Source organism: Ictalurus punctatus, chromosome 3, assembly GCF_001660625.3.
Source record: "Ictalurus punctatus breed USDA103 chromosome 3, Coco_2.0, whole genome shotgun sequence".
Taxonomy (NCBI): domain Eukaryota; kingdom Metazoa; phylum Chordata; class Actinopteri; order Siluriformes; family Ictaluridae; genus Ictalurus; species Ictalurus punctatus.
The window spans coordinates 14,471,813-14,494,368 of NC_030418.2; the positions used below are offsets into that span (position 1 = coordinate 14,471,813).

The 22,556-nt window shown below is 38.6% G+C and overlaps 3 protein-coding genes across 8 annotated transcripts in view; 2 read left to right on the top strand and 1 right to left on the bottom strand.

Moving 5' to 3' along the window:
- The window catches only part of atp10d (ATPase phospholipid transporting 10D), a 48,152-nt gene extending 41,189 nt beyond the window's left edge, over positions 1-6,963 (top strand). For 4 of the 5 annotated variants that reach the window (XM_017464194.3, XM_017464193.3, XM_017464196.3 and 1 more), the window contains 2 exons: positions 4,413-4,600; positions 4,822-6,963. In XM_017464194.3, the coding sequence (XP_017319683.1) occupies positions 4,413-4,600; positions 4,822-5,053 (420 nt within the window). In that variant the 3' untranslated portion in view covers positions 5,054-6,963. The other variant, XM_017464198.3, reaches the window with a different exon arrangement.
- A 1,047-nt stretch (positions 6,964-8,010) lies between these two features.
- Positions 8,011-16,908, top strand: dapp1 (dual adaptor of phosphotyrosine and 3-phosphoinositides). 2 transcript variants are annotated; one of them, XM_017464847.3, is made up of 10 exons: positions 8,011-8,394; positions 8,787-8,872; positions 9,859-9,981; positions 10,737-10,870; positions 11,214-11,344; positions 12,356-12,403; positions 13,618-13,680; positions 13,785-13,870; positions 14,151-14,238; positions 14,743-16,908. In XM_017464847.3, exons 1-10 carry the CDS (start codon positions 8,341-8,343, stop codon positions 14,764-14,766), a joined length of 837 nt encoding a protein of 278 aa, XP_017320336.1. In that variant the 5' UTR covers positions 8,011-8,340; the 3' UTR covers positions 14,767-16,908. The 2 variants fall into 2 exon arrangements, with proteins under 2 accessions (XP_017320336.1, XP_017320337.1); XM_017464848.3 differs by lacking the exon at positions 8,787-8,872 and having other exon boundaries at positions 8,167-8,394.
- On the bottom strand, positions 16,359-19,057 carry lamtor3 (late endosomal/lysosomal adaptor, MAPK and MTOR activator 3). The gene is given in 7 exon segments (NM_001201300.1): positions 16,359-16,663; positions 16,950-17,013; positions 17,100-17,233; positions 18,375-18,433; positions 18,640-18,674; positions 18,764-18,803; positions 19,029-19,057. Coding segments are annotated over 6 exon segments (375 nt in total). The 5' UTR covers positions 18,773-18,803; positions 19,029-19,057; the 3' UTR covers positions 16,359-16,589.
- Between the last annotated feature and the right edge of the window lie 3,499 nt (positions 19,058-22,556).

Here is a 22,556-nt window from a genome sequence, read left to right on the forward strand (position 1 = left end):
AAATTTCACTAAGAGTGTCAATGATAGTCTCAAAGTTATCAAGTATGGCCTCGAGAGCCTGTGCGCGTCAGCTTCGTCTTGTGTCGCTTAGAGATGTCAGTGTGGTAGATTTACCTGAAAAGTCACTGCTCTGTTCTTGCGAAGACTCAAAAACAGCATGTCATTTTGCTGACCCCTCGATGAAGTTATAGAGAGATTGAACATTGATCAGCATGTGTCTCACAGCTGTATTGGTGCGACCGACTTCCACAATGCAGAGGTTAAGGATATGCGAGTGACAATGGACGTACATCGCCAGTGGATTTTCTCTTAAAATGCGTGTAGCTACACCACGGTAGGTTCCTCGCCTACTCGCCACACCATCATAACATTGTGCTCTCAAGTTGCAGATATCAAGATTAAAGCTTGTCAGTACATTCTTTAAAAGAAGGGTCAAAGATTCACCATCTGTTCTGTCAGTCCTATAAAATCCGATGAATGATTCATGGACATTGAGGACTCTGTGGACAGATCTTAAAACCACTGCAACTTGCTCATGCCTACTTATGTCTTGCGTTTCATCTGCAATAAGGGCAAAAATTCTGGCTTCATGCACTCGTTGTATGATGTCACTTTTAACCTGACTGGCCATTATATTGATCAACTCATTCTGGTGCTTGCTATGAACATAATTAAATGATCTCTCTCTATTTTTGAATAGCCGGTTAATTAGTTGGTTATCATTGGCCCTTAAATCCATCAACTGTAAGAAATTTCCCAGATTTTCTGATTCATCTGTTTCATCGTGACCACGAAGAGCAATAACGGAGCGGCAACAGAAGAGCAAAGTCTCGCATATTTTTTTCAGATATTCTCTGTTCTCATCGACTCGCTTTGCGTGTTCACTGCTGATTTGCATGGCTACGCTTCCCGTTTTAAGTGTCTGTTGATGACCTTTCGTTTTTAACCTAGCAGAAATGTGCACGATGCTTTTCTGATCTTCACTGAATTTTTCAGTGGCTTTTTTCCAGTTGTCAAATCCAATCACTTGAAATGAGTCCATCTTAGTCTCGTTGCCACCAAATGCGTGACACAAAAAGCCCGAGCAATGGTGGGACTATATTCAAGCCATTCATAAATCCCATACCATTCTTTCCTGAACTTTCTACCGTCAGTCACTGGAAATGACATTACTGGTTGATACGGCCCAATCTCAATAAAGTTTGCAGACGTTTTGGGTCCATGAACTGGATCTCGATCTGTGGAGGCCTGATTAACCGTTCCAAATTGCTGCGGAGCTGATGGCTCACATCGGAAATTCTCCTCTTCTGAATGAGTGACACTTGTCTGCTCAGTTACTTGTCCTCCATCAGCAATTTCTGTTCTTGTTTTCTTGGAGAAGTAATTATCCAGTGTATTGGGATGCTTAGCCATTTTGTCCAATCATTTAGTTTTCTCTGCTAGTCATACTAACTACGGTAAACTAATAAGTAACTGCTCTTATTTTCTTCTACTGCCCCCTATCAGATGTACATATAAACACATATTAAACAATTTTCAAATCTGAAAACTCCATGACTACAATAAATTGATGGCAATATGGGAGGGGGGGTACCCCCCGCTGTCACCCATGATTAGTAGTATCTTAGTAGAGAGAAGGCTTTTATTTCAGTTTGTTTGTTTATTTATTTTAGTCTACAGCCTCACCTGCACCCATTTTTATATTTTGAGCCTGTTCTTCTATGAGAAGAACTGTTATAAAACATATTGATAACACTTTATTTGAAGGGTACCTACATATGGGCTTCATAATACGTAAAGTCTTATGTCAAAACTCGTCAGGTGACATTATAGGATTTATGCAATATGTTCATAAAAAAAAATTAATAAACAAACATTGATAAAGATTACAAAAATATTTTACTAAGCAGCATTAGACAATTTATATATATATATAAAAAATTATCTAGGTCGAATCTTGTAAGGTGTCATTATAGGAGTGGAGAGAAAAGGCCTCTCATGATTGATAAACAGTTAGATCATATTGATAACATGAAAAGTTGCTCTTCGCAAATTCAGGAATAGCAGTTACACATCTCCCAGTCAGCAACCTGCTTATCCTTGTCCTCACTGCAACAGACTCTTCCGGGCCCGGATTGGACTGATCATCTATCTCCGGCCCACCTCCCAAGTGAATGGATGACATAAATGGTCCTCTTCGACACCGATGGACGAACATCATTGATAACATGAGCACATATGAGCTTTGGAATTTGTTGAATTAAGTATTTGTCAACGTACCTTTTATGAGCTGTTAATTTATGTAGGGATACGATGCCTTTGGAGGTCTGTCCCATTTATAAAACTTTGAGGAACTTAAAAAGGAAGCATATACAGTTGTGGTTGGAAGTTTACATACACTCATCATGATTTTTTTTTAACTGTTCTTTTTCTGGGGCAGAATGATTGTAGAGCATACATCTTTTAATAAAAAACTAAATCAAGAATTTGGTTCACAAGTTTGAATTTATTTGGGGTTTTCTGTAGTCAACACAAGGTCAAAATTATACATACAGCACACCTAATATTTAGTTGCATGTCCCTTAGTAAGTTTCCCCTCGAGCAGAAACTTTTGGTAGCCATCCACCAGCTTCTGGTGGAATTCTGGTTGGATATTTGACCACTCTTCTTGGCAGAATTGGTAAAGTTCAATGACATTTGTTGGTTTCTTGGCCCTGACTCGACTTTTAAGCACAGTCCACAAATTTTCGATATGGTTGAGATCAGGACTTTGGGAAGACCATTCCAAAAGCTTAATGTTCACCTGCTTTATCCATTCCACAACCAGCACTGATGTGTGTTTGGGATCACTGTCCTGCTGAAACACCCAACTGTGTCCAAGTTTCAACCGTCTGGCTGATGGTTTGAGATTATGCTGAATAATTCTAAGATAGTCCTTCTTCATTATTCCATCCACTTTCTGCAATGCCCCAGTTCCTCTGGCAGCAAAAGCAGACCGAGAGCATAATGCTACCACCACGCTTTACAGCTGGTACAGTGTTCTTAGGGTTGAACACACCACCGTTACTCATCCAAACATACCTCTGGTCATTGTGGCCAAACAACTCAATCTTTGTCTCATCTGTCCATAAAACTTTCCTCCAGAGGACTTTTTCTTTGTTCATATGGTCAGCCGCAAACTTTACATGGGCTTGAAAGTGTCGATTTTGGAGCAGGAGCTTCTTTATTGGATGGCAGCCTTTCAGTCCATGGCGATGTAAAACTCGCTGGACTGTAGACAGTGACGCTGATGTTCCTGCAGCTTCAAGTTCATGGCAGGCCTGCGCCTTGGTGGTTCCTGGGTTTTACCTGACCATCTGAACCAGTTTCCTCTCAGCTGAGGGTGACAGTTTGGCTCTTCTTCCAGACCTTGGCAAAGTGGCTACACTTCCCAATAACTTTGAACTGATAAACTAATAAATTGATCTTGGAATCTGCGATTGTTTAGAAAAGGCTCCAAGAGACATTCCTGACTTATGTAAATCCACCATCCTCTTTTTCAGATCTGCACTATTCTCCTTGGACTTTCTGATTGTACTGTGTGTTTATCAATCCAATGAGTGCTGTCAAACAAGCCGTTTTTATGTTCGCACAGAGAAGCTGACAGCTATAGTCAATCATGATCACTAACAGGAAATTAAGAGGCCTTGGTCTTGTCAATATGTTTAGAAGAATGGGCCAAAATCACACCTGAATACTGCGGCCGATTAATTTCTTCATACAGGCAGCGTCTTGAAGCTGTCATTACAAACAAAGGCTTCTCCACTAAGTATTAAATAAATTTCAGTTAGTGTGTTCAATACTTTTTTTTTTCCTGTAAATAGACTCATTGGAAATATATTTACTGAAAAAAATGTTGACACGTTCACTACTTATTTCCACCACTGTAATTATGCCCACAAGCTGTATGATGGAGCTGCTGTTAGTTTGTACTGTATAGTCATCAGGATAATTATCACATTTCTGGTGGAATTACTGTTCCGACACACTGTGTCCTCTCTGCTGTTGTTTCCATCAGTCGTCGTCCATGCATAGTGAGCATAGTAGACAAGCCATATCTAAGCATACCTTATAGCATTGCTGACTGATAGAGGACATGGTGTAATGATGATACGGTAATGGTGATACATTTTATGGTAATGTAGAAAAAACCTAGAAGGCCCTGATCTACCTCTAAATATTAATAATGAAGCAAAACCACTAAACCAAACTGCTATCACTAACTGATTTTGAACATTATAGGTTTGGTTCTCAAAAAGACCAAATTCTGTTTGTCTGAGAATTTCTCTAAGTGTATAAGATTTGGTCTAGATTTACTTATTTATCTATTGTCTTTGCCTCATAATAACACTGGATTGTTGTGTGATCTGCAGACATGGCTCCATGCAGCGGTGTTACTAGGCAGTGGAATCTTCTACTACGCGTTTGTCCTAGTGTTCAGTGTCACATGTGTGACGTGTAACTCTCCCACAAACCCATTTGGCATTGAGACCAGACTGATGTCTGAGCCACTGTATTACTGTGTGTGTGGACTGACTACTGTCCTAGCACTGCTGCCCAGGTACACACACACACACACACACACACACACACATACACACACAAACACCCCCCCTCCCCCCATACATACATACATACACACACACACACACACACACACACAAAGAACTCCAGGACAGCCTACCTGCTGGACTGTGATTGTTCAGATTTGCAGTGAGTTCTCACATTCTCTCTCTCTCTCTCTCTCTCTCTCTCTCTCTCTCTGTTTTTTTTATCTCGCAGGCTGTTCTATCATGCCCTCTCTAACTCCCTCTGTCCGTCTGATTTGGTGAAGGCTCAGAAACTGGACAAGTCCTTCACAAGGCAGCGTTGGAACAATATGCATCACTGGGAAGAAGACAAATCTGCCAAAGAAAAATTGAACTCCAGGCCCATCCCTCAGACTCTTAGTGTGAATGCTGACATGCCCCACTTTGCCAATTGCAGTTCAGAGATTGGTCCTGTACCCTCCTGATTCATGAGCAGACGTTGCCTCAATGCTGAGAATTTGTCCACATTGTACTTTTGAGACTAGCAAAACCAGTCAAATGTCCAAATGTTTACCGTCACTAACATCCCTCCATGTTCCCATCTTCTTTTATCAAAACTACACACATTAGCCATAGCGATTTTTTATATCTGTACATGCATTCTCTGTTGTAGAGTGCCTTGAGAAAGCACTCTGACAAAGTCTGACTAATATCAGAATATCTGAAACAGATGTAAGTTTGAATTCAAAATAAATACATAAATAAATAAATAAAGGGGGTTGGGGGTGCGTTGGTTGGACACCTTCCTAACACAAAAGTAATTTTTCACAATATAATTTTAAAATAGCAGTATATTGTGAAAATGTTCATAACCTTTGTACTTTCAAGGTTGGAATTGGTTTTGATGGACAACGTTGGTTATTTTAGTGCACTATGATGATATTAAAAGTTACTAAATGCTAAAATTCTGAACAAAGAGGGCACTTGTCAGAGAAGCTACTGTAAGAACTGCGACTCTAAATAGTTTCAGAAGACAGTGATTGTAAGAGGAGAAAATGAGGAGAAAGTGAGGTTTGCTCCTGCTGTGCTCCTAGGAAGACTTGCTACCACACTGGCCCTAGGTGGATAACATTGTCTATCTCCGATCTAGAGGAAACTATCAGCATTTTATACGTAATATCACAGATGGTGGACATTATGCCCCTGCAATGGCCTGTTCTTTAGCAACACACAGGAACTGGCAATTTTAGGATTAATGTTTACATTTACATGTGTAGCTTTTGGGCACATGGTGGCTTAGTGGTTAGCATGTTCACGGCACACCTCCGGGGTTGGGGGTTCGATTCCCACCCTGCGTGTGCGGCATTTGCATATTCTCCCCATGCTGTGGGGGTTTCCATCCCCAATCCAAAGACATGCATGGTAGGCTGAGTGGCATGTCTAAAGTGTCCGTAGTGTGTGAATGTGTATGGGGTTGTGCCCTGCGATGGACTGGCACCCTGTCAAGGGTGTATGCCGCCTTGTGCCCCATGCCTCCTGGTCTAGGCTCCAGGTTCCTCATGACTCTGAAGGATAAGCAGTATGGATAGATGGATGTACCGCATTTAACAGGTAGAAGCCCTTAGAAGTGTTTTAGTTTCCATCAAAATCATACTGTCATACATAAAGTTCAGGGTCTAATAACACTAAGCTAAAATCCTGGTAGACAAGAGTTAGTACAACGAGGTAGTACACACAAACAATACAAGCCAAGGTTGTCGAAACAAATGTCACACATTACAGAGAGATTCTTACCAAAGACCAGAAAGCAACTGTTGAATTTCATTGTTCAACACAGCACAATTTGAACCAAGGTTTAATAAGATTCCCAACACACCTCCAACCTACTAATGGAGAAATAGAAAACCTGGCTTCCAGACCACACTGCAAAAGCAACACTGGACTTTGAGATTCTTTGAGAGTATTAAGTTTGGTGATACAGACTGAGACCTTTTTTAAAGAACTGTAGGGTATGTACATGTACTTGTTACTGCACAGTATGAACAAAATACTATAATGTAAACACTATGAGTTTAACCGGGATATGCCTTGTGAATGTTTACATAAATGTTAACATTCATCAACATACCCAAAAAACATCTGGGTCAAAGAAGTTCATAGCACACAACAAATCATTTAGTCATTTTTAGAGAGCTCATTTATACATTACAGCCTTTTATACCAGTACTGCTATGTTGTAATAACAGCTAACATTCATATTGTTCAAATCTTGCAGTAAGCATAAAACATGAAGGAAATGTTCACATGGTAGTCATTTCTAAAGCCTTATGCAATTATGTGAGTTTTTCAAGGTTATTTTTTGTTCTGTTCTGTGTGCACTCTTATGAACTGTTTTTAAAAGTTTATATATATATATATATATATATATATATATATATATATATATATATATATATATATATATATATATATATTGTAAAACAATTGTTTGAAAATAAAAAAATATATATGAAAACCACTGTTGTTGCTCTTTGTATTGTATGTTGTATTGGCAGCCTGTAACTGTAGACTATTTAATTTCATCATTTCATGCAAAAGTTGATATCACAGTATTTTACAATTTACAATCTTCCAGAAGCGTTCTAGCATACATTATACGGCCAAAGGTATGCAGACACCTGATCATCACACCTATATGTGCTTGTTATACATTTCATTCCAGATTTATTTGTTATAATAGCTTTTCTTTGAAGGCTTTCCACTAGATTCTGGATTCTGGCTGTGGGAATTTGCTCATTCAGCTACAAGAGCATTAGTGAGGTCAAGCACTGATGGTGGGTGAGGAGGCCTGTGGTGCAGTCAGTGTTTCAGATCATTCCAAAGGTATTCAGTGGGGATGAGGTCAGGTCACTCGAGGTCTTCCACTCCGACTTTGGCAAATCATGTCTTCATGGAGCTTGCTTTGTGCACAGGGGCACTGTCATGCTGGAACAGGTTTTGGCCTCTTAGTTAATTCTTCCATCCATTTTCTGTACTGCTTATTCTATACAGGGTCACGGGGAGCCTTGAGCCTATCTTGGGGGATGAGAGGGGCACCCTAGACATGGTGCCAACCCATCACAGGGCCCAATCACACACACACACACACACACACACACACTCACACTCACACTACAGACAATTTAGAGATGCCAATCAGCCTAAAACGCATGTCTTTGTACTGTGGGAGGAAATGTATATCCGGAGGAAACCCTTGAAGCATGGGGTGAACATGCAGGCTCGCAGGCCAGAGGCAGGAATCGAGCCCCCAACCCTGAAGGTGTGAATTGTTTGTTTTTTTTTCTTTTTTTTTTTCTTTATTTTTTTCCACTTCAGCATTTAACAATTTTGCATTTCTATTGTTTGGCAATTTAACTATTTTATTTTTGGTTACCTTTATTTCTGTTAAACTGCAAACACCTTTTTTTTTTGTATAATTTGAAAGGTGTATAAAATTGTAAGTATAAAAAAATGTAAGTAAAGTTTATTATAGTGTAAATGGTCTTGAGAAAATGCTTCCAGCATGAAGGTATGACAGTTTGGCACAACCCCGGCTTTTTAGACGTCTACTGCATTGTGGGCGTGGTCATTGCTATGTGTCTAATGTTGTGTGGGCGTGTCAGTGTGACAGGTTCAGCTTCCTCTTTTAGATTCCTCGCAAATCAGTCTGCTCTGCTGAAGTGTTTAATTCTCAGTAAATCTGTTCTCAGTGACCTGAAGCTGCAATGAGTGTATGCAGCTCCACATTCAGTGGTCCAGAGGAGATGGACGAGTTGGAGTCGGTTGGGTGAGTTGTGCATTTCATAAATAAACAATCAGTTCATCATTTTAAACGTCGGGCTGTCATACAGAGACATTCATCTACGCCGTGTGTCAAGGTTTGAACTGTATGAACTTCGGCCTTTAGACACTTCAGCCCTATATTACTGTTTAAAAAGTTTTTATTCCTCTTTCCATTTAGTCTTTGTATTCATTTGTATTCATTTCACTGTCAAACAACATCAAGACCAGCAGAGTAACTATTTAGTTCCTGTAGCTGATTAGTGTTGGACCCATTTGACCTTCTGTGTCCAGAGTAGGGTGGGGGGAATAAAAACAAAAGTCAAGGTATGATTGGCAAATGTTGGTTATTTGCATGTTAGGTTTGTGAGTTTCATACTGCTATTTTTGTATTAAAAGGTCAAATGGAAACTGCCTCTGCTGAAGAGCTGCAGTATGAGGAAACGAGTCTCTGATTTTAGATATGCTCTAATGAACACAGAGAGGTAAACATGTGTCTCTGAAACCTAGTGTGTTTAAGTTAAATGTATTTTGATGGATTTCCAAGACAAAGGCACTTTTCTATTTTTGTTCTTTTGTTTTTAATAAGGAATTTGACTTACATCATGTGAGAAAGCTGTGCCTTTATTAGGCCACTTTGCCATTACATTATTTGTATGTTTGGTTTAGAGGTCCAGTTCTCCTGGCAGGGGTATTTCCCTGCTTAGACATGTCTCAAAAGTTACAGTTGATATGCATCTGGTAAATAAAGAAGTCTCAAGATTGATATGTTTTAGTATGTGTTCTGTTTCCTTCACTTATCATTTGGTTGTTTAAGGCAGATGTGTATAACATCTAGCGCTGTGATGGCACATTGCGACCTCACAGCTCCAGGACCCCCGATACAATTTGAGCTTGGGTTTTGATTGTTCTTTTTATATTGCAGTGGGTTTCCTCTGGGTTCTCTGATTTCCTCCCATCTTTCAGGTTCACTCATTTCCACCACCTTAGCTTTCCTTCTTGGCTACTCCTGAGTGTGTGAATGTGTGTGTGCATGGTGCCCTGTGATGGACTGGTATCCCATCCAGGGTATTCCCACTTTCATTTCTTGGATGCTCAAGATCTACACCTACCCTGGCCAGGCTAAATCAGTTCCTGAAACTGAATGGATGAGTGTATTATACATAAAGCTCATATGTTAGTGAATATATGTGAAAACAAAACAAAAACAATCCATCAGTACATGTGTGTGTTGAGTGAACAGTAATATAAAATTTACAAGCGGTCTAGATAACAAAAATCACTGATACAGTAAGATATTCTGTTCTGGATAATTTCTGACAATAGACATGATGTTACTATAGATTTATTTTTATAATTATAGCCATCAACAATTGACCTTCATTTGTCATTAGCAAAAGTCAGCACTCTGAATTCAGCTCTCTCTCTCTCTCTCTCTCTCTCTCTCTCTCTCTCTCTCTCTCTCCTCTAGTTGGTACCATTATGACTTGTCCCGGCATGCTGCTGAGGCTCTGCTCATGTCGAATGGGGTTGATGGGAGTTTTCTGCTCAGAAACAGCAACAAGGGACCCGAATGCTTTGCCCTGTCTGTCAGGTTAGTTGTTCCACCATCTCTTCTCTTCTTTCTCATGTTCGAATAGCACAGGATCTGCATATGCACGTTTATTTACTCATGTTACTTTGTTACTTGCCTGCTCACATTCCATGCCAGTATTTGATATGTGGTCTTTTTTGAAGGGCACTGATGAACCAGTTGATAGGGAATGCAGTCTGTCAGCTTTTCTTTGCCAGGGCCAGTGTGTTTAGTGTCCTTGTTCATGAGTAGTAACTCAAAGATTTGGAAATTGCCCTAAGTAAATGCTTGAAATCATAAAGAGCATTCTTGTGCATTGCATTCCTCTAAGTTTAGATTTTGATTTAGACTACTTTTTTTCTGTTTCCTTTTAATTGTATAAGTTCCCCCTTTTTAAAGTTATGGTAGTAGCATGCAAATAATAAGCTTATCATTCAAATTCAGAGAAAATAAGCCCATATAAGCACAATCAGTATTATATACTCAAATCCTGGACCATCATGCCGAATAGATTATATTGTGCTATTTATTCACTAGCAGAACTTTAGTGTATATGTGGATTGTGCTCTTTGTTTGACATTACATTTAAATACATTCAGATTTTATGGAGTCCAGGTCTGTAGCCAAGGTCATCACCTCCCAGGTTAGTTTAGCTCTTACCTTTGTGCCATGAATGTTGTTCACTGTGCTGCACATTGTGCTAGGAGAAATCAGGAAGGTATCTGTAACATTAAATAGCCCTTATTAGACTAAATGTCTTGGTTTGATTCAATCAGGGCAAAGGACTCGGTGAAACACTTCCATGTCCAGCGGCAGAACGGGAGGTATTCTTTTGGATTCAACGAGTTTTCATGCCTTCAGGATTTCACCAGTCACCTTGCCAATCAGCCGCTACTGGGCAGTGAGACAGGTTTGTCACACAGACACACACAAACACACAAACAAATCCCTTTATTTCTGTCTGATTGTCTAACCTCCATGTGTTCCCTTACTGTAAAACTGGATAGTTCATTTAACTCAAAAAAATTGAGGAAACTAATTACCTTAAAATCTTTAAGTTGATAAATCCATTTCTTTAAGCCAATTACACTTAAATATAACAAAAATTTAACTCAAACTTGTTATATTTAAGTGTATTTGGCTTAAAGAAATGGATTTATCAACTTAAAAATTTTGAGGTAATTAGTTTCCTCAAATTCTTTGAGTTAAATGAACGTATCCGGCTTTACAGTGCTATTATTATGGTTTTATAGGTAGCCTGATAGTGCTGCGGTTCCCGTACCCCCGACGGGTGGAGGAGCCATCCATTTACGAGTCTGTCTGTGTGCACACGGCTATACAGACAGGACGGAGTGAAAGTGACTTGGTCCCCAGTGCTCCATCAGTACGTTAGCAGCACTTTACATTTTGCGTTAACGCATTCATAATGTTTGGCTGATTTTTATGACGAGAATCTCACTAAGCATTCATATAAAATACCTCGAAGGTCAGTTTTGTTCATCACAAACATGACAGTCTGATTCCAAAGAAACCTCCACCCTGAACCACGTTCAGCGTGTTTGTGGTACGCTTAGATATTTTGGTGCTAATATGTTGCTTGGTGCTGTATTGTCATTATTCCTGTGAGAAGTTAGTAGTTGTGTGCTGCTCTGATGTTACAGGGGGACATAACTGATTCGGTTACAATGTCGTTTAATAAGAGGTTTCAGGGCTTCTTTTTCCTCACTAACCATTAATAAGATGTCCAGTGTAGACGTAGTGGAGAGAACAAAAGTTGGGCTCCAAATGGGTTCCAGAATGTAATGCCGTTATCGGACACATTTGTGCTTAGTTATGGCAGATACTCAGCTCAGCTAGTTAGTGATCTATGAGATAATAAGCATGACATCTCTAATGCCGTATTAGTATGACAGTCTAAGCTTTAGAAACTTATGTGTTTGAGCAGAGAGTATGGATATGGAGGTCAGAAAGCTGGACAGATTAAAGGACTAAAGTGCTGCTGCATCACTCATTAGGTAGAGATAAAGCAAGGGGTAAATCCCACTGGAACATCAATAGCATAGATAGCATTGTGGGTAATGTACTGTAGGAAACTGTTAAAAAATAATTGAAAACAGACAAAGATGTCGATAAATGATGTTTAACTCAGAATTTCATTACAAAATAAATCTTGGACATCACTGAAGATAAAAAAAATGATCTATTAATGTTCAAGTTGTTCAGTTTAGTTCCTTTAAGTAACTTATTTTTTATGAAGCTGCTAATTAGGTAAATATCAAAAGCAACTCGACACATCACAGAACACGTTCTTTCAGACCAGGAAGTGATTCAAAAGTGTGTTGTTGTTTTTTTAAAAACTATTTCTATCTGTTATTAATTGAACACCCTCCTGCAGCTTGGCACAAAAGAGGGCTACTTGGTGAAACAAGGAGGCATCATAAAGGTGAGTCAATGTGAAATTCCACCTTCTTGTACAGTATACAGTCTTTATTTTTGAGTAGCAACAATAGTTATACATGATATACTCACCAGCCACTATATTATCATACTAATACTGGGTAGGACCCTGCTTTTGTTCTCTGAACAGCCTTAATTCTTCGTGCCATAGATTCCACCAAGTGTTGGGAAAATGACTTTGATATTGTGGTCAATGTTGACATGATTGCATCACATAATTGCTGCAGATTTTTCAGCTGGATATTCATGCTCTGAGTCTCCATTTCTATGACATCCCAATGGTAGATAAGCTGGGGTAGATTAGGCATTCAACTAATTACCAACCTGAGTTGTTGACCCAAGGAAGGATTCATGCTGCTGATGCCAAATTCATGTGCATTTTGCAGCAGAAATCAAGATTTATCTGCAGACATTTTTCACCTGTCCAATTTTGGTGAGCTTGTGGTAAATGGTCTGCACTTATATAGAGATTTTTTAACCTTAGGTTCCAAAGCCCTTTACACTCATTTTTCATTCACCCATTCACACTCACACCAATGGTAGCAGAGCTGCCATTCAAGGAGCAACTTGGAGTTCGGTGTCTTGCCCAAGGACACTTTGGGATGTGGAGTCATGGGGAATCGAACCGCTACAATTGGTGGACAACCCGCTCTACCACATGAAACACAGCCGCCCCTGTTAACTCAGATTCCTGTCGTTCACTGACAGCGGTGGAACCTGACATGGACTTCTGCTCTTATAGCCCCCACCTCATGGTGCATGGTGCATTCTGAGATACTTTTCTGATCACCACTGTTGTAAAGTGTGATTATTTGAGTTATTGTAGTGTTCCTGTCAGGTCGAACCAGTCCATCTAGCACCAACAATGATGCCACAGTCAAAGTCTATGATCACATTTTTTCCTAATTCTGATGTGAACATTAACTGAAGCTCTTGACTTGAATCTGTATGATTTTATCCATTGCACTGCTGCCACATTGCATAAATGTGCAGGTGTACAGGTGTTACAAATAAAGTGGCTGGAGAGTGAATGTATATATATATATATATATATATATATATATATATATATATATATATATATATATATATATATATATATATATATATTCTGTTATTAATATCTGTATTAAATCATTAATACTAATAAATTAACTGAATTTCCTAGATGCTTTGAGTACTTATTAGTGTTTCTTTTAGAACTGGAAACAACGATGGTTCACACTGAACAGAAACGAGCTAAAGTACTTCAAAGACAAAATGGTAAGTCTAAAAAAAAAATCTTACAGTTAGTTTAATCAGTATGCAGTGTAAAATGAATAAAGCCATTCTAATTTTTTTTCTTCGTCTTTACTTCTCTCTGTCAGTTTCCACAACCTATTCGGACCCTGGATCTGACTGCATGCTCTGCCGTTCAGTTTGATTACAGCCAGGAGAGGGTTAACTGCTTCTGGTAGGAACACTTACAATGCGTTACACTGCATTGGCGTATGTTATGGGTTCATTTCCTTTCTGTTGAACTCTAAAATGGGGAAGTGCAACTAGAAGCACCTCCATACAGGCAGAAATGGCAGCATTTAGCTCATTCTCTTCACACCACCCACAGTTACTTAAAAACACACTTCACATTATACATTACAGTTCCCAAATCTATACATAAATGTCTCAGTAAACATTGTGGTTATTTTTATACTTCTCTTACAGTTTCTAATTATTTCCACTCTCTATTATAGTCTAGTGTTCCCTGAGAGGACGTTCTATTTGTGTGCAAAATCAGGCGTGGAGGCTGATGAATGGATAAAGATACTACGCTGGAAATTGGTAAGAATAGAGATATAAATGGCAAAAAACCCTATTAATTGTGTATTAGGCTTTCATCTTAAGTTACAGTGATTGTTTTAGAATAGAAAATTATTAGTTTTGGGCGCAGTGGCTTAGTGGTTAACATGTTCGCCTCACCTCCAGGGTTGGGGGTTTGATTCCCGCCACTGCCCTGTGTGTGCAGAGTTTGCATGTTCTCCACGTGCTTTGGGGGTTTCCTCCCGCAGTCCAAAGACATGCATGGTAGGCTGATTGGCATGTCCAAAGTGTCCGTGGTATATGAATGGGTGTGTGATTGTGCCTTGCGATGGATTGGCACCCCATCCAGGGTGTACCCCGCCTTGTGCCCCATGCTCCCTGGGATAGGCTCCAGGTTCCCCCGCGACTCTGTAGGATAAGTGGTATAGAAGATGGATGGATGATTAGTTATTGGTGAAACTAAGAAAATTGTTTTCCATTGTTTCCTGCATTGCCTAACAGTCATTATACCCATCTCTTTTCCAGTCACAGATAAGAAAAGGAAGATGATGACCAGAATGTGGAAAAGAAGAAAAGGAACAAGTAGGAGTGTGAGCTGTGAGGGCAGTTAAGAATGATATAATAGGATGAACTTAGTCAAGAGTACAGTATCAGCTGTGGGTTTGTATTTGCTCCTGTGGCCACTGTAATCTGTGGTGTGAAGAATGTCTGTGTCTCAGATGTGACTCTCTAAGGATGGCTAAGTAAGTCCTGACCTTCTGTTATGCAGACCACATATGGAGATGTTGCATTTCAGTGATCAAATGAAGGAAGAGAATGGGCCTAATGGCATTTACAAACTGACATCATTAATGGTGTAATTTATTAAGCTTTCCACTCTGGAACCATGAAGTGACTGTAGTGCAATGCATTGCAAGTTATTCATAAAATACTAAAACCCTGGATGGAAACAGGAATTTAACTTTGTACTAAGTAAGAAATATAAGGGCAGCTACACTGGTGACTGATACCTCATTAAATTATGGTTAGCAGTTCTTGAAAAAAGGTTTGACAATCAGCACATTGATCAGTGTTTCAACTATAAGTTTCAGTTTTTGTTATGTATAGACCCGCTGAACATATTGGAATGGCAAGGCTAATTCTTTAGTTTTTTTTCCATACATTTGGGTTTGACATTAAAAGTTGAACATAAGATGATAGATCAGAATATCAGACTTTATTTCCTCATACTTGCATCTAGTTGTGTTAAACAAATTGGAACATGGCACCTTTTGTTTGACCCAACCATTTTTAAGTGATCAAAAATATTGTGACATGCGACTGATTGATTGATGGTTTAAATATTTATTAGCTCTGAATGTCTATTCTTGGTTTGAGTCATGGGTTTCACCTTTGAAGACTACATTTGTTGTTAAAAAGGATAAACCAACATGAAGGCCAGAGAGATGTCTGTGGGAGAAAAGCAAACCCCCATTCAGCAAAAAAAAAAAAAGAAAGAAAAAGAAGAAGGAAAAAAAAAGAAGAAGAAGAAGAAAAAGAAAAAAAAACTGACGTAAGCTGTGGTAAAAGCCTGGAAAAGCATTACAAAGGAATTGTAATTAGTTCAGAGAATTGCTTTGTATAGGAACATGGGGCTACATTTCACTGGACCAGGTGCACCTGTTCTTCAAGATGTCCCTACATTTGTTGCTAAATTCTGTAGTTGCTTTAACACAAGGAGGAAGTCAAACACTTTACATGGTCTCATTATAAAATATTCTAGAGAATAGTCTGAAGTAGATTACTTCCTCCTACTTGATTCATGAGACCATATTTAATATTTGAATTGTGCAATAAGACCAGAAGAATTAAGTGAGTTTTTTTGTTATATAAATCGTGATCTTGCTCCATACTGATATTATTGTGTTATCCACCAGCTTTTGTGTTCAGCACGTCTGATGGAGTAATATGTGTTCATTTAACATTGTACCATTGACTGGAGTGATGGCAAAATTATGTAAAACATGAAAGAATGAGTAAAGACTGCTGTGCATCTGTGTGTGCATGCTTTTGTGAGAAGAAAAAAAAAAAACATTTGTCCTCATGCTGGTTTCAGATAATGCTTTGAGCTAACACTGTGAAAATTGGGGGGGGTAAATGTATTTTGTACATCAAAGTCATAAACAAATTTATTAATTAGAAGAAATCAAAAATACAACCAGACAGGGTTACATTCAAAAGAGAAACATACAGCATCAAGAGCAACTAACATGAAATCCAAGTTCACAGCCAACATCATACTATTATTATAATAATGTCCAAGGTGCATATATGTATGTGTGTCTTGATCTGGTCCAGGTATACACTGCAGTGGTTATAAAGCTCTCTGTCTTCTAGGCAACCTCAACCACCTGTCTCAGTTCCTCTATCAGTGGAACAAGCTCCTTCTCCAAACTGATGATCAAACCTAAAAATAACATAAGAAACTGATTCACTACCCATGTGATGCAAATATCAGTGTGCATTAAAAATACACCAAGTGGAATGTATTTAATAGTATTTAACTGTGGCAAGGATCTGAGTGTGTTAGGATTTTTTTTTTTTTTTAATAACAATATCTCTAGTAAACCAATGTATTTTCAGGCTTTGAGTCACCATGTATTGTTTAAGCTAAAGTTGTAAAGTGTTTCCAAATAAAATATTTATCTGCCAGCTCCTTAACTGTCAGTTATTCACATCCATGGCACACTTACCTGTGTTGGCACTGCTACTTGCAATGAAGCTGATCACTAAGGGCAATCGGTTAAATTGCACAATCTGAAAACAACAACAAAATGACAGTGAAAACATTTAGCAAGTCATACAAATAATTTCAGCTGAGTAGAGACTGTGAGGCACAATACCTGATATGTGTTGTAGTAGCAAATGATGCTCTTATTTTTGGACAGACCCAGCTTGCTGCCTTGATCTGTGGCCAGCGCAAATGTTGAGAGAAAGCCTGGTCGCAGAGCATACTCTGGAGCATTGTCATTGGCAACTACAGAGCACAACCACATCAGTGACCACTTAAGAGCAATGGGAAACTAAACCAAGTAACATTTGAGATACTGTAACCACAGTGGTTAATTATACACAATATGGCCAAAGGTATGTGGACACCTGACCATCACACCCATATGTGGACATTCACCAAACTGTTGCCACAAAGACTGTATAGGATGTCTTTGCAATTTCTCTTCACTTCAACGAAGGGGCCAAAATGTGTTCCAGCGTAACAATGCACCTGTGCACAAAACAAGGCCCATTTAGACATGGGGTGTTTCTCAAGCACAAGTAAAGTTGAGTCCTCCCTAAAACAGTCCTTCTGAGCCTTCAATGCTAGCCGCCTCCTCAGTATTGAAAGCTATAATGAGACGGCCTAGTAAGTATGCATGGCTACGTCATGAAGATTTCCGCCTCCCCAGTCATAACAGTAATGCCCTAATATTTTTTATAAGTACTATTGATTTTTTATAATTGTAGAATTGTTATACTATTTAAAAATAATTTAGGAAAAAAAACTTTTAAAAAATCTTTATAACTGACTTTATAGAATGCAATACATTAAATGCGAGTAGTATGACAACCGTCTGTAACATGCGCAGCATTTAATTTACGACAAAACAAAACTCCAATGCTTCCATCTCCGAAAACATTTTTGGGCTTACATTTCATAACAAACTCGAGGGGAGCTCAGTGTCGACTAGTGTCCCACCATTTTTTCATGAATTTCTAAGGATCCTTCAGACTGAGACGGCCTTCGACGGGGCTTGATGACGTAGCAGCCGAGATACGCAACCTTACTAGGACTCAGCTTTCCATTTGAGAAACTCCCATGATGTGCCAAGGTTGGAGAAGAAGTGTACACGAGTGTCCTGCACAGAGCCCTGACCTCATCCCCACTGAATACCTTTGGGATGAACTTCACTAATGCTCCTGTTTGTGAATGAACACAAATCCCTATAGCCACTGTCTATAGCCAAATCTAGTGCAAAATCTTCCCAGACAAATAGAGGTTATTATAACAGCAAGGGAGGGATACATCTGGAATGGGATGTTCAAAAAGCACATATTGGTGTGATCATCAGGTGTCACATACTTTTAGCCATATAGTGTTTAACTAAGACTATTTTGATTACCTTTGATTATAGGAACTCCATCTCTGTCTGTTACTACTATTGCATGGAGGCCTTCAACCCTGACAAGAGAAAATAGATAATTTATTATTATTATTATTATTATTATTTATTATTATTATTATTTATTATTATTATTAAGTAGTAGTATAATCCCATAATAGTATAAACACTCCGTTTTTACTGTTTTTAACACTGGTGAATTATATTGCTGAGTTAAATCTTTAAACAATGAAAAGCTAACACTAACACAAAAAACACAACTTACGTTGGCAGCTGTTTGTACAGGTACCTCTTCAAATCCTGCAAACATTACATCACATCCGTTATACACATCTACAGTTCACTAGAGATCAGAGCACTGCTTCATGTAAATAACCGATAATACTTACATCTGCCATGGTGAAAACTGGCAAGTGCGTGCGCCTCTTCCTGTAACAAAACGCTTATTTACGTTAACTTTAAAATAAGAAACAGATAAACATCCTGAACACTCGACATGTAAGTCACACCAGCTCAGACAACAGGATCTGTAGCGAAGTTAGTTATCTTTGCAGCGCTTTTATGTTTACATTACGTACGTAGTTACACGACCACATTAGGCTGCATGCCTGCAAATAATACGTGAAGAACGAAAGTCAATACAACTGCCATTACCTTTATTTAGCCCTTTTTTTGACGCTCACTGCGTCGCGTAATGTATATATCACATGACACACACTTCCGTAATCGTAATTTCCTGCCATTGAGAAATCGTTTCGTGCGCCCTCTAGTGGCAAGTCAGTGTAATTACAGATATAGTCCCGCTGATTGTATCAATAATAATAATAATAATAATAATAATAATAATAATAATAATAATAATAATAATAATAATAATGCGTGAGTGGCAGTTTAACAGCTTTTAATAACTATTAACAGCTTGACCCTTACTTAAGAGCATAACATCTTAACCAACATCTTATATGGAAGTATTTTGCGGACAATATTCAAAAGCAGTTGCAAATTGTACACGCAATTGCATTTCCTATTTGTGGATGCATAAATTGTGACATAATTCAAATGAAAATGCAAATAGTGTATTACCGTCTGCATTTTCAGTGTCTGCCAAATTTCAAACGGAAACGCAAAGTACATTTGCATCTGCATTTCCCATGCCTTACACAGAAACCTGTCAATCACTGTTGGGGTAGGAATATACTATGGGGCGTGTTTGTATTTGGAAGTGACGTCACTCACAGACGACCGCATTTTAGACTTCCTCCGGACATTCACTGAGATTCTCTCTTCTATTTCTCAAACAATAAATACACACAAAGGACAACATGATATACATATAATGATATACATTTTTTAAAATGAGTGATTACACATATAAACAATTATTATTATATAAACATTATTATGCCACATAAAACCCTGGGTTAATCTTAGCAACTACAGCAAAATGCTGTAAGAAAAAAAGGAAGTGGTTTTTATTGCTACATATTTTACCTGCAAACAAATAGAAATGAAATTCAACAAATTTTATGATTCACACTATAATATATTCAATTGTTCCTATCAGACACAACTCGATTTTGAAAAGGGTTGTTTTTGTTAAAAAAAAAAAAAAAAAAAAAGAAGAAGAAGAAGAAGAAGAAAGAAAAAGAAAGAAAAAAGAAAAAAAGAAAAATAATAACTTTTTGATTGTAGGAGTTATGCAAAAAACATTCTAAACATTTAAAAATTTCTTTTAAAAAAATAAATAAAATATAACAAACAATTTTTAAAATCTATTTGCTTTAGTTGATATCAATAATGAACTGTATCCAAGTATATTTAGTTTTACATGAATAACTCCTACAATCAAAAAGTTATTTGCTACTAGGAGCTAAGTTTTCTCTTGTTTCCTCAGCAAAGATAAACCATCTCAATCTAACACATTCCCAGGTTTAATTTATGTGAATAAACATGTAATGCTGATTTTAAAGCACTTCTCATTTTATTTTAATACTTATGCTGATGTGTGCAAGTTAGGATATATAACATTCAGGATTTTATTTAAAATCCTAGGATTTTGTCTAGCCTAAATTCTACTGCTTTTGACTATTCTTGGTCTTTTAATCCCTGCTGAAAAACAACAGTTTTGACCATTTTGAATTCCATGATGGTCCAAGGTGTTATGCTTGTTTGTGCTAGTCTAGTGCTGCTTTAGTATGGCCATGCTTGTGATGAGCAGATCTTTGAACTTTGCTGGTGGAACTAATATGGTTTTGCTGATTGTTTGCATGTACAGTGCATCCGGAAAGTATTCACAGCGCTTCACTTCTTCCACATTTAGTTTTGTTACAGCCTTATTCCAAAATGGATTCAGTTCATTATTTTCCTCAAAATTCTACAAATAATACCCCATAATGACAACATGAAAGAAGTTTATTTGAAATCTTTGCAAATTTATTTAAAAAAAAAAAAAAAAAAGCACATGTACATTAGTATCACAGCCTTTGCCATGACACTCAAAATTGAGCTCAGGTGCATCCTATTTCCACTGATCATCCTTGAGATGTTTCTTCAACGATTGGAGTCCACCTGTGGTAAATTCAGTTGATTGGACATGATTTGGAAAGGCACACACCTGTCTATATAAGGTCCCACAGTTAACAATGCATGTCAGAGCACAAACCAAGCCATGAAGTCCAAGGAATTGTCTGTAAACCTCCGAGACAGGATTGTATCCAGGCACAGATCTGGGGAAGGGTACAGAAACATTTCTGCAGCATTGAAGGTCCCAATGAGCACAGTGGCCTCCATCATCTAAGAAGTTTGGAACCACCAGGACTTTTCCTAGAGCTGGCCGCCCGGAGAAGAGCCTTATTTAGGGAGGTGACCAAAAACCCGATGGTCACTCTGATAGAGCTCCAGCGTGTCTCTGTGGAGAGAAGAGAACCTTCCAGAAGAACAACCATCTCTGCAGCACTCCACCAATCAGGCCTGTATGGAAGAGTGGCCAGACGGAAGCCACTCATCAGTAAAAGGCACATGACAGCCTCCCTGAAGTTTGCCAAAAGGCACCTGAAGGACTCTCAGACCATGACCAAGACAAAGATTGAACTCTTTGGCCTGAAAGGCAAGCGTCATGTCTGGAGGAAACCAGGCACCAGTCATCACCTGGCCAATACCATCCCTACAGTGAAGCATGGTGGTGGCAGCATCATGTTTTAGGGATCTTTTTCAGCAGCAGGAACTGGGAGACTAGTCAGGATCGAGGGAAAGATGAATGCAGCAATGTACAGAGATATCCTTGATGAAAACCTGCTCCAGAGCGCTCTGGACCTCAGACTGGAGCAAAGGTTCATCTTACAACAGGACAATGACCCTAAGCACACAGCCAAGATAACAAAGGAGTGGCTACAGGACAACTCTGTGAATGTCCTAGAGTGGCCCAGCCAGAGCCCAGACTTGAAACTGAATGAACATCTCTGGAGACATCTAAAAATGGCTGTGCACCGACGCCCCCATCCAGCCTGATGGAGCTTGAGAGGTCCTGCAAAGAAGAATGGGAGAAACTGCCCAAAAATAGGTGCGTCAAGCTTGTAGCATCATACTCAAAAAGACTTGAGACTGCAATTGGTGCCAAAGGTGCTTCAACAAAGTATTGAGCAAAGGCTGTGAATACTTATGTACATGTGCTTTATTTTTATTATTATTTTTAATAAATTTGCAAAGATTTCAAACAAACTTCTTTCATGTGGTCATTATGGGGTATTGTTTGTAGAATTTTGAGGAAAATAATGAATTGAATCCATTTTGGAATAAGGCTATAACATAAGAAAATGAGGAAAAAGTGAAGCGCTGTGAATACTTTCCAGATGCACTGTAGGCTGGTGACCAACTTTGCTGGTGTAAGTTGTTATTTTTCCAGCAGTGATGTTGAGCTTTGGGTTTGTCATGTTGCTTGGCTGCACTGATATTTTCTTGGTTGAGCTGAGAATGTGCTGTTCCTCTGTCTTTTTTAGAATGCTAGTCTCATGCAAGAATGAAAATCCTTCATGTAAGGATTAGAACAAAAACAATGAGCTGCTCAGTATTTGCAAACCAATAAAGAGCTTAATCCTCATGTCGAATTCACTTCACTTACTCAATCACACAGTCCCCCTGGCAACGTTCAGAGGGCCTAAACCCCCAAACCTCATCTCCAAACCT

Bases quoted from the DNA above. Each gene is read 5' to 3' on its own strand.
- dapp1 (XM_017464847.3), top strand. From the start codon at position 8,341: ATGCAGCTCCACATTCAGTGGTCCAGAGGAGATGGACGAGTTGGAGTC. The intron at 8,395-8,786 runs GTGAGTTGTGCA...TTGTATTAAAAG, and splicing joins GACGAGTTGGAGTCGGTTGG to GTCAAATGGAAACTGCCTCT. The intron at 10,871-11,213 runs GTTTGTCACACA...ATGGTTTTATAG, and splicing joins GCTACTGGGCAGTGAGACAG to GTAGCCTGATAGTGCTGCGG.